The sequence below is a fragment of the Notolepis coatsorum genome (genome assembly GCF_963971535.1).
Source record: "Notolepis coatsorum genome assembly, chromosome: 2".
NCBI lineage: Eukaryota > Metazoa > Chordata > Actinopteri > Aulopiformes > Paralepididae > Notolepis > Notolepis coatsorum.
In genome coordinates, this window is record NC_140166.1 from 189217230 (window position 1) to 189229761 (window position 12532).

The window sequence follows — 12532 nt, forward strand, 5'->3', positions numbered from 1 at the left end:
TATCCTTACTACAGCCGACCAGTGGGAGGCATAGTCTAGCAACGTTCAAGATAGGGGAGGGAAGAATTGAAGGGGAAATTGGCGATACGAAATTGGGATGGGAGAAAAATAGAAAATAAGGAGAAAGTGGATAAAAAAAAATTTAATCACCATGAATATATCACTGCGCTGGCTTTAGAATGTTGTAGAAAGTTTTAACTGCCATTCAAACAGAAACTGTCAACATGACCTACTCCGCGGACAACATTACGTTTGATTTAACATAATCGTTAACTATAAACAAGTGGATAGATATAGAGGACGGGCCTACATCTAATGGTATTCATAAAACAGCATTATTAGACATGCCAATCCAACGAAAGATGGAGAAAAGCTGCAATTAATCCTTCAACACCACGAAGTCGACGGCCTGGGCATTGAACTGACTCAACTCCCAGAACTGTCCGAGGTGCTGATGACTTTTTCTGACTTTCGCTTGCATTAGACTAATACGTAATCTGTTTGCGTTGCCAAGCTTGTTGATAGCCTACTCAAGACATCTTTAGGAACAATTTTTCTATACCAAGTTCACTGAAATCGATATAAAATACCCTAGAATCGTCTGTATTCATCCTATATTTTCCCGACGCAACCTGTTGTATAAAAGCAATAATACACTCGGAAGCCTGTGGGATGTCATGTATATTGCCACGGCTGTGATGCCTGCGGGCGCATCACAGCCGTGGCAATATTCATGTCATGATCCCACGGCTCATTGTGTATTATTGCTTAATCAAACCCCACCCTCTTTTCTTTATCCTCAAATCACTGGTTCTGGACAGGTCTGGTCTGGTTTTTGCCTGTGGTCTTTTACCATAGGAATTTCTCATGGTTCCACTTAATTCAATTGGTCTGACATTTGACTGGAGCAGAGTTTTGCATAATTAAATTAGAAATTTGAGGAAAAACAAGAGAAGTCACGGGTACAAGACTGTGTACTAAATGCACCGGAAATGCACAATTGACTACATTTCAAGCCCAGTCTCAAGCGAACGCTGATTAGCTGAGAGGACAACATTACAAAATAGTCTAAACAAGAGACAGGAATTGGAATTATCTACTCATGGTTACCTGACCCAGATTGTTTGTCAACACTGTTTTTGACGTAAATGTTGTTATCGATCAATGACAACAAAGATGACTGTGAATGGTGTGATAGCGAGATGGCAAACTTAATTAAAAGGGATACCAACTTCAGAGTAGTTGTGCTCTTGTGATTAGTCAAAGATTGGCAAGGTTTATGGGTTCTGTAGTAGTTGCCATGGCAACGAGTAAAGATTCTCAAAGAGTTAAAACATTTGACCCTTTTTTGGTTGTAACAGTAAAATAATTAAATAATCTATACCTCTTGTCAAAGGATTATGAATTGAATGCATACTTTAAGCATCATTTGCTGTGGATTTGATGATAATAATATTGCTACCCAAGGCAGGTACCCAGGATGCCTACAAGACCGTGTGAGAGGAGAAGCATAGAGGTGTTGTTTGTTTACATACGACACTAGACTCCCTCCTAGTGGCTGAGATTTAAAATGGCTCTTCGGAGTCAAAGCTGTTGTTGAACCATTTATGCAACATGGAGCCACTCAATTTATTTATTTATTATTTCAATGGTAAAAAACAAACATGTTAAAAATGATGATTACCACGTTAAGACAAGTCACTGTTGACCCTTGTGGACTAGTTCTTTAATAATTATTTTTTACGACATCACTCGTTTTTGCCGGCACTGTACTGTTTTTGTGTTTTTGTTTTTCCTGAATAGGAAACATGAATATTGTGTGACTCTGCTCTTCCTGTATTCTCTACAGATCTGGTGGATTTCCTTGGCTCTCAAGAGGATGTGGCCTTAACAGATTATTCCACCCATTCTCCTTTGTGTGTATGTGTATGTATGTGTGTGTGTGTGTGTGTGTGTGTGTGTGTGTGCGTATGTGTATGTGTGTGTGTGTGTGTGTAGATATGGACGTGTCTGTGTATTGTCCTTTTTTCAGTTTCAAGATGCACATTCACACACTCTTATCCACACATGCATACTGCCAAAACAGACACAGCCTATTTGCCGCACTCCCGACCATGACTACCAGCTCAAATGTGAAGAACTTTTTAGTTTTTTTCCCTTTTTTTTGGTTTTATTTTGTTTTTATACACAACTTTTTATTTTTTCCCTTTTGGCTTCCGTAACACGATGTGGACACCGGAGTACTTTTGTCCTGCCACAAATTGGGACTTCACTGCCCAGAGGTGCTCTGGTGAAACGACAAAAAGACACCTGACAAAACGACACGTTTAATCAAGGATTTGTGCCTAATTGTTACATGTTTTCTATGAGACATTGAAGCAAATTGCTTACATGTGAGGAACATTTTGTTATAAGGGATTGCTTGTGTTTATGAGCAATTATTTTTAATGTAGTATGTCATTCCCAGCGTGATGGTACAGTCTTACATATGTTATGTAACCGAGCTAATGGCTGAGATGGAATTGTCTCTTTTTTTTCTCTCTCGCGTTTCTTGATCTCATTAGCAACAAAAAAAAGTCTGAGGAAGATCATGGAAAAAAATCACAAGGGAAGGAAAAGATGTTAAAAAAAAAAAGAAGAAAAAAAAATTGAGGATTTCAGCACAGCCTGTATGAATTACAGGAACTCTGGTCCGACACGTCTAGCAGAGTCCCCCCCCCCCCCCCCCCCCCCCTGTGGCGTCTGGGGAGTCGGAAGGAGAAAGTTAGGATGAATCCAAAGTGGTAGGATCGGTAAACGTATAACTCTGTTCTTCCTCTGTTTGTTGACCACACACTCTAGTGTTACTCCATCGCTCCTTTGTCCGATATCCTGCTTCACTAAAGTAGAGGCGCAGGGGAACCAGACGAAGCACAGTTGTATATATTAGGCTAAAGGTTATGAGGGTCAACCTGCGGTGCATTTCAGTTTAACCACCAAGTCTAGTTTAAATGTAATTTCAGACTTTTAAAGACTTTGGATGGTTTCTAGACTATGCCAAGCAGACTCTGATCTCAAGTTTTATTTTTGCCCCTTAAATTGACATTCTAAACACACTTAAGGCTATCTAGGTTCTGTTAATGCAAAGAATCGTTATCGGCCTACTGCTATAGTAGCGGACAAGCCTTTGCAAACTAGAAGTAAGGTTATTTTTTCTTTCTTAAATTGAGCATTCCCACTGAATTACTCAGTTCATCAGCTTCCAAATTAGTAAGTTGTTCTCACCCTCTTACTGAGACAGAATCTGGTATGTAAATTCACGTCATCCATACATTTACTTTGATATTGTTTCATGTTGAGCAAAATGAAATATATATAAGAAAATATATTTTTTGTTAGTCTATACATTGTAGATTTCTAAATAACAAATGGCAATATTAGTTTGAAGTTTAGAGTGTATTGTAGAGGAGCCGAATAAAGAGATATGACATTTAAAAAAAAGAAATAAAGAAAAAAAAGAAGAAAAAAAAAACATTTCAAAAAATGAACTCAAAATTGGACCGTCTGCTCAGCTAGTATGGCCAAGGAAAAGACGAGAGGATCAACTTATAAATGTAAAGTGTGGTAAGCCTTTGATGTATCCTGTTTTTCTCCCCCTAATGAGCTAAAGTGGTCTGAAAGGTGGGACGACGGCCTACAATGTTTGTATAGTTTTAGCGTACAGAATTAGACAAGATCTGTATTGTCAGTGAACCAGATGAATTCTTTCTTTCCATATGGGGCTATGTGGATGGAGTGTGTGCCACTGTCCTATTGAAGTGTTCTTACTCTAGTGAGGCACCATGAGGCAAAATGTGGGAAGGGATTTATTTTGTCTCCTAACAGTAATTATGCAACTGGTTTTTGAATGTAGTTACCATTCAAATGTGGATTGCCTTCATTTTCACATTCACCATCCTGTTTTTTTTTATTTTTTTTGTCAGTTCAGTATCATTTTCATTTCAAATTTGTCTTTTTTTTTTTACTCTGTCTGCACTCTTCCAAGTGGTCGTCCGTGTGCAGAAACCTACAGTATCCTGCACGTTTATTTTGGCAGACGTCGGTATTTTTTGAGTGTAAGATAACAAGATGTTATGGAGATCAAAACAGTGTTATTGATTGTGATGTTATTCCCATGTCGTCTCACGTGGGGAATTACCTTTAACAACGTGTAATCACAGATGGGTGGGGGGTGGGCGGGGTTGGGGGTGTATAAGAGCATTTTGTGTGTCCTGCGATCATAGTATTGTTGAAAGATCCAAGTTTAATTTTAGAGACAAAAATGAACTTTACAAATCAATAGCGTGGCCTTTTCATTCTCAAGACTTAAGATGTCATGATGGGAGAGAGTGATACCTTATCAGTGCCTGAACTTGTATTTTCATTATAAGACAGTTTTATTTTGTAAAGCCATATCATTTCATTTCTCATCCAGATTAGAGAGGTACCTTCTCATTCCCCCTCCCCCTCCCCTTTTTTCCACCCTTTCAGGAAGAAGTAAAAAAAATGGTATAAAGAGAAACCTTTTTTTTCCAATGTATCTAGTTAAAATAAATAAATGATATGTAGATCTTGTTTAGTTATTATTCCTTTCTTCTAATAATTCAACTGGATTATGATCATATCTGTCCAAACTACTGTTTTTTTTTTTTTATATATATATATATATATATATATAAAGGTTGTGGGTTCAGGTCATGGGTTTGTATCTTATCTGCCCCCTATTGCTAAACCACTCAACACTACTGGGTTCAAAAGAGACGCTGGCTTCGTGCTCTCGTCAGCTTCTTGATGCACATTGACATTTTCTGCGTATGTATGGCTACAGCTTAGACTTTTTTTTGTTTGAGCCATAGTAACTGGAGCTTCTTGTCATAACAACTAGCAGCATTTTTTCCCTCTTCTGTGTCATGGTGCAGGTCCTCTGCTGCATTGACTCTCAGTATATTTAGTCTTTTTATGGCGATTTCCTTTTTACATTTTGAGATCTCTGCTCTTTCATTCTATCGCCAGTTCTTGTTGGCGTTTGACAGTGACCTTTTGCAAGAGGTTTTGTATACTTCTTTCAAAGAGTTGTTTTTGAAGTTTTGTTTCTCTATTATTACAAGGTTAAATATGTGTACTAAATATTGCGGATTTGTTCTGGGGGGGGGGGGGGGGGGTCAAAATGAACATGGATTTGCTGTCATTTGAGTATTCTGTGAACATCCCACAATGACTACAACCTGTAGCCTACAGCCTGTATTCTGAGTTATTGGAAAAAGGGGGGGGGGGGGTTCTGTATTGTGTCTGACCTTATAGACACACATCCTGTTTGAAAACTTCAGAATAGCATCCGCCTCTCACTATAAAGACTGCAGGAGGGGCACCGGCCCATTGTGGTGGCAGCACATAATGTTCAGTTGATAGGATTACATTTGTTTTGGTGTTAAGAAAGCGGTAATAAAAAAGAAAAACATGCTTTCACTCAACACAACGTCGCCAGATCCTTGTTGAATTCAAATGAGGGGAAGATTTAATTCTCGAGTTTTGAAACAAGATCATTCACATCTACAGAGCCTGACATCTTACACTTGGAGTGAGGACACAATCATGACTGCTGTAGTGTCCTTATAGTGCCTCCAATCCCAGTCTCTTTTGTTATTTTGTTTTTATATATATGTATATATAAAAACAAAAGTAGTTGAGAACTGTCCTGTATATAACCGTAATGTAGCAATAAATGTGCCATTTTTAATAACAGAATTATACCTTTTTCAATGTCTGGCTTTTGAATCTTGTATACATAAAAGGAAAATAAAGGAAAACATTGTAATAAAGGGTTCATTATAGTTTGGATAATTAATTTGTCCATATTTCCTATTATAATAAATCAAAGACTGTTGAGAAAAATCACATTAGTTACATGGGAAGCAGCTGACAATAATAGCCTAACATCAGTCAAAGCCAGGCTATCATTTGAACTTGGTCACACGGTATTGTAGTAAAAGCCAGAGTTTGAGAGGATAGATAGATGGATAACTTTGGGTGGAGGGTCACATGAAAGTCATGAAATGACCTTGCTTCGCGACTAGCTGGCGCTGTTGCGGCTGCTTCACCCTATAGGTTGCTAATTTTAACAGGCATATGGAAGGGCAGCCGCAGCCCCTCACGGGTCCTCAGAAGCCACCAAAGAGGACAGATTGCAGGAGTAGCGAAACTACCAGAGGAAGGTCAGGATGGTGCCACAAATAGTAAACAAACTTGTCGGTGCCAAATACGTTTCAATTCTAAGGACGTGGTAAGTTGAACGAATGGTGAATACATTGTCTTCCCGTAAGTCAATTTGAGAGTTTGTATCATATTAAAAACGATGCTGTCCTTTCATATGACCCAACTAGCTATTAGCTTAAAGCTAGCTAGCTAGCTAACGTTATTGGCTTGTTTTTCCTACAACAAGCAGCTTGTTACTTTAGCTAACTATTTTGCTTCATAGCCAATGTTAGTACGATTATCCAGATATATTGTTTATATTATAACGTTACAATATGGCTCTGGTAACGTTAAGTTATGTTTAAAAATAACGTTAGCTCTGAATAGGACGCTTTTACTTAATTTACTAATTTTGTAAATCAAATGTCTGATTTGAATTTGCTTCGTTCAGCAGCTAATCCTGAAGTCTGAAGAAGTAATGTGTGAATATGACTTGCATTGATCATTAGGGTTTCGGTCCCACGTGAGATTAGTACTTTGAGAACTGGACATTATATTATAATGATGTCGCATTTCGTTGGCAGCGACCTCTGGCTCAAAAGCTCTTATATTATTGAGACTATGATATTTTGCCATAAAAATGCTGGATCTCCTAGAAACGTTTCTTGGCATTGATGAAAAACTGAATATAACCAAAAACAAATATGGTCCTCAACACCTGAACACAAGGCCACTGCCTTGACTGCACAGAATCATACTTAGTAATGACCAGATCATGAAGCTTGCAGATTGTGATTGACCTGATGAGCTGTTATGATGAGTACACAGATGAGATGGTGCACTGACAACAAGACAAGACTGAGGAGATCATTGTAGACTTCAGAAGCCACAGTGGATCAACACCAGGAGAATCAGTCGGTTGGTTGCTTCCGTTTTTCGACAATTTGACCTGGAACCACAGCACTGAGGCGGTGGTTGAAGAACACTAGCCTGGAAAATGCTGCATCAGCACGCATTGACTCATTCATTTTCTATCAAGGCATCATAGAGCATCCTGACGAGTGGTATTACTGGTAGTGATGGCAACACCACTGCCCAGGACAGAAGGTCCAGCCAGGACGTACAAGTCTTTATTTGTCATCAGATTAACACACGCATGCGATGGGCGACCCACAGGAACACACAAATCAAATCAAATCAAATGTATTTCTAAGGCCGGCCGGACACGTCTTCTTCAAACAAGTCAAGAAGAAACATAACAATAAGTCAAGAACACCATAAGGTCCAACAAATTTAAAATGAATGAATGCAAACACTCCCAGACATACCCCACGCGAAGGTAAGGAAAAACTCACTAAAACCTAACCATAGGGAAAAATGCACCACAGGCAGTGTGGAGGAGAGAAACCTTAGAAGGTCCATTCAAGGGGGGGGAATCTCCCTTCTTAGATGTCGGTGATAGTAGTGTTGCAGACTGACAGTTGGTAAGCATGCACTCGTGTGTAGTGAAACACAGATGAGTGCATGCAATAGCAACTGAACATTTTGAAAAATTAAAGATAGAGCTGATAGCGATAGCAACTGAACATTTTGAAAGATTAAAGATAGAGCTGACACACACACAGTCATGCACAGAGTCGCTGACGAAATGTTCTCTGCACCTCCCATTGTGGTGGCAGAAACCTATAATCTTATATATATAATCCTATACCCGTCGTCCTTCCCCCCAAGGGCACCCGGGAGCAGACAAGGGCTGCAGCGAGCACCGCGCCCGGGGACCAATCCAAGTGCTCCTGTCCGTCTTTGCCAGGGACACGACGACATTAGCGATCTGTTGTGCATGTTTTTCCATTGGGTTTACCTTATCAGGAAGGGAAACCCTTGCGAGCACAGGGAGAACATGCACCTATACTCTACACAGAAAGGCCCGGGATATACCCCACCTGGGTAACTGGCAACCTGGTCCCCAAGCGGGAATCAAACCCACGACCTTCTAGCTGTGAGGCGAACCACTGTGCCGGTTGTGAGGACAGGACGCGTGAATATTAAAGGCAACCAACTTGTGTTCAGCGTTTCTCTGATTGGCCACGTGACCGCGCGGCAGAGAGTTGCGCCGCTTCCCAATGACTTGTTTTGTTTACATCAGGGTGAACGCTGTTGTATTCGCAAATATGAGAGCCAGCTTATGTAATTGGTTTGTCATGACAAAACAATAAAAATCGCTACTTTACATCAGGGTGAACGCTGTTACACTGCCACCAGCCACCACCCACTTCAATGACAGAGCTCTCATATTTGCGAATGCATAAACTATATCTTAAATTATGGCTATGTGTCTAATATGGCTGTCGCGAAGTCATTGATAAGCGACAGCCATATTAGACACATAGCCATAATTTAAGATATAGTTTATGCATTCGCAAAATATGAGAGCTCTCTGTCATTGAAGGGCTTCTACAACGGAGCACGGCCGCTGCTGCTGGAGCTGGACCGAGTCAAGCCGGCGGCGGCGCACGGAAGGCGGGGACAAACCACCGCATCGCCCCGCTGGCGCTTCAGCAAGCAGCCTCCACAGCTCCAGTTAATCTAATTTATACCGTAATGAATCATTAAAAAAATATACCGTTAACTGGAATATGTTGTTTCTTTACACATATGTTGGATTATGTAATTGGTTTTTCATGACAAAACAATAAAAATCGCTACTTTACATCAGGGTGAAAGCTGTTACACTGCCACCACCCACTTCATTTACATTTACATTTACATGCACTTCAATGACAGAGCTCTCATATTTGCGAATGCATAAACTATATCTTAAATTATGGCTATGTGTCTAATATGGCTGTCGCGAAGTAATTGATAAGCGACAGCCATATTAGACACATAGCCATAATTTAAGATATAGTTTATGCATTCGCAAAATATGAGAGCTCTCTGTCATTAAAGGGCTTCTACAACGGAGCACGGCCGCTGCTGCTGGAGCTGGACCGAGTCAAGCCGGCGGCGGCGCACGGAAGCCGGGGACAAACCACCGCATCGCCCCGCTGGCGCTTCAGCAAGCAGCCTCCACTGATGTACAGTGACTAGTGAATCTGGTAGTGCGTTGTTTTATGACGTTAAAAATGCGAAATAACGCATAACGTTACAGCTTACAGTTCCACACTGATGTACAGTGACACCCAGAGTTTCTAGTTACAGTAGTGACGCGTGAATCGAGATAGTCCTAACACTGTAACAGTGTTTATTATTAAGAGTCAGATAGTCCTAACAGTGTTTATAGTCCTAACAGTGTTTATTAGTAAGAGTCAGATAGTCCTAACAGTGTTTATTATTAAGAGTCAGATAGTCCTAACAGTGTTTATTATTAAGAGTCCTAACAGTGTTTATTATTAATTAACATCATAAACGAACTACCAGATTTATTTTGCACCAGGGAACTTGAAGGTTCCTGCCGCACTCGCGGCAAAAGGGGGCGGGCTAGCGGCGTGGGGTCGTGGCCAATCAGAGAAAAGCTGAACACAAGTTGGTTGCCTTTAATATTCACGCGGACAGGACAGTAGAAAAGATCATTGGGTGTGCACAGTGCACTTCTGTCCAATGAAGAGATCTTCCAGACCAGGTGTCGGAGCAAAACTCCAGTCACCCTGGGCATTAACATTAACTCATAACGTTAATTTATAACTTGCACAATAATACATCCCAACTTAACCATACTGATGATTCCTGTACAATCCATTGTAAGCTGCATTTCTACAGGCACTGTATGCCATACTGTATACTATATGCATCATATTCTTTCATGCTGAGTGAGTGGAGAGTAGCATTATATTGTACTTGTTGTATATGGTGAAAAATGTCATCTTGAATCTTAAAAGAAACCTTAACAACAAACAAACGACTTTACAAGTAAACTATTTTCTTTAGCGAATATCTTAGTTGGGACATCACTGCCCCGGAATGGTAATTTCCCTGGGAGCTGTTCAGTTAGATCAAGCAAACTGGATATTAGCCGTGTCTCTGGGAAATATGCAAAATAGTTTTTTTTTATTCATAGTTTTAGGGCTGATCCCAACAGAATGTTTTCAGATGCTGACTACAACAATTTCCACTGCTCCAAATCAAGAATATGTTATGGTTTTAAGTATCTAGTGTCTAGAAAAGTGCTATATAAATGTAATGAATTATTATTATTATCTTTTGACAGTGGACACAATGACAAAACTGCTCAACCCAATGAACTGAGCAGTACCACTCATCATTCAGGGTCTGTTTTCTCCGTGACCAGGGTCGTAGAATGGCAGTAATGTAGGAGAGACCTATCCGGTTTCGGAGAACTTGTGGTGTTTCATAACTTGCAGGTGTCGTGGGTATTGACTCTAAAATGAGGGGAAGGGGATTGGGAATGATGGGAATGTTTAAAGCTGATCCAATATTTTCTATTGCAAACATCATACAGTGAGTCTTCATAATAAAATATTGTTGACCCAACCGGTTTTCCAATACAAAATGGTGGGTTAGCTGTTTAAGAGCATGGGGGTATGCTTGCTGAAAAGTGAAATGTTCTCCAAAACGGAAATATCTCTTGAAGGAACATCATGACAGTCCTTACATTCAACCATCTTTATCTAAGTTAAAAGGGTCCCTTGCATAGATTTTTGTGGAAGCCCACCATAATACTGGACAAGCCCACCACAAATTAATTCCCCATCTGATTGAATCATAGAATAAAAGTGCCTATTGTGCTGTACGCCCTTCCCCCGGCAATTACCTCCATATCCCTTACTTGACCAGCCTGTCACCAGCACAAATAACCCCTGAGCCTATGGGCAATGCAGAGCTTTCCTTGGATAACCATGCGGTGCCTAGAGGCTATGTGGTGCAGTCTGGTCAGAACATTCAACTATTCTACAATGTATGCATGTTCTCTTCTCTTATGTTCTGTCCAGGGTTCCCAATTTGGTTGGCTGGGGAACCGTGGGAGGAGTGGCGTTGGTCCACTTCACAGACTGGAGGCTCTTCCTGGACTATGTCCCCTACATTAACGGAAAGTTCAAGACCGATGAGTGAAGCCTCACAAGGCTATGGATTGTGAGTAAATTGTTAGTGTAGCAACAGATGTTATGTTGAGTTGCAACTCTTAAGTTAACAGGAGTTTTCTATGCACACTCTACTTGTATTGTAATTTCAGATCGGCTCTCTTGAGTCACTGATTTGAATTTCCTTCCATACATAGTGCTTATACCTGTCACGTGTCACATGGTCCTCCTACCTTCATATGTCCATGTAGGCAGAAGGGTTGGCATGGTAAACTAAAATCGAGCTCTGTGACCATTATATTTAAGACAAGTTCATATTGAAGTAAAGTCGAATTAAGAGTGCAAACACTTTTTATTTCTCAAGGGAACCAATGTGAAATTGCCATCTTAATCTTGTCAAATGATAACTTTGCCTGTGGCCTTGTGTTTTTGACCATGACGTCTGGGCTAATGACTACACCACAGAAGGAAGGTTACATGATCTAAATTTGTGACAAATCGGGTAGTTTTTGCTTTTTCAAGTTTCAAAATGGCTCAACTGCCCTTAAGTGTAGTGTGCGCAGATACCAGAGAAGCCAAAAGATTCTCTCCTCTAAAAAGGAATGGCATTTTTATTTTAACTAGGAATACTACTACTAAGGAATACTAGTCAGTTTTGTACAGCCTTTCCAGAAATAAATCAATGAAACAACATTGGTTTAGATTTAGAAAACCTTATTCAGTCATGACCGATATTGATAAGCTCTTACAGTGTGACAGCTGACAGGGCTTTGTCTTTTTTGTTTATTTCTAATCAGGAAAGTAACTCTGTAACTAGGCTACATCAGATTTGCCTGGTTTTGGCAGCAGTGGAAATATATATGTATTAACATAGGTGGAGAATCCAGTTTTAAAATGGCAATGTAAATCCAGCCTGAGACGGGATGAGAAGAAGAATGTGCTTTACAAATATTCAAAAGGAACTTATTTATGTTTAATGTCTGCTAATGAATGGACTGTGTGTCTGTTTACAGGACCAGGACCTCGGAATGGGCGCTGGGTGAAGTGCTTACTCAACCAAGCTAAAGTGGGATGTCCAGCACTCAGTGTGGGATTGTTAGGAGCTTGCACTAAGTAATGTGATCTGTATGAATGGTGTTTTGTTCCTTTGTTATTTAATGCGAATAAATATTTCATTATTAAAGACTTGAGTTTTTTTTAATACACATTGCCAATTATTAAAATGTTTTAATGACACTGTTCTTGGTGAGAGGCTTATATTGTGTATTGCAGGTATGCTATGT

The 12532-nt window shown here is 40.0% G+C and overlaps 2 protein-coding genes across 5 annotated transcripts in view; both read left to right on the forward strand.

Annotated features, from left to right (window-relative positions):
- Positions 1-5178, forward strand: part of tcf3b (transcription factor 3b) — a 56633-nt gene extending 51455 nt beyond the window's left edge. For all 4 annotated transcript variants that reach the window (XM_084308873.1, XM_084308874.1, XM_084308876.1 and 1 more), the window contains one exon: positions 1850-5178. The gene's annotated coding sequence lies outside the window, so the exon portion shown is untranslated. The remainder of the gene's footprint in view (positions 1-1849) is intronic.
- Positions 5179-6221: 1043 nt separating this feature from the next.
- uqcr11 (ubiquinol-cytochrome c reductase, complex III subunit XI) lies at positions 6222-12432 on the forward strand. Its single transcript, XM_084307874.1, has 3 exons — positions 6222-6298; positions 11160-11301; positions 12263-12432. Exons 1-2 carry the CDS (start codon positions 6237-6239, stop codon positions 11278-11280), a joined length of 183 nt encoding a protein of 60 aa, XP_084164000.1. The 5' UTR covers positions 6222-6236; the 3' UTR covers positions 11281-11301; positions 12263-12432.
- Positions 12433-12532: the final 100 nt, after the last annotated feature.

Coding starts and splice junctions, on each gene's coding strand:
- uqcr11 (XM_084307874.1), top strand. CDS start 6,237: ATGGTGCCACAAATAGTAAACAAACTTGTCGGTGCCAAATACGTTTCA. Junction 6,299..11,159: donor GTTTCAATTCTAAGGACGTG/GTAAGTTGAACG, acceptor TGTTCTGTCCAG/GGTTCCCAATTTGGTTGGCT.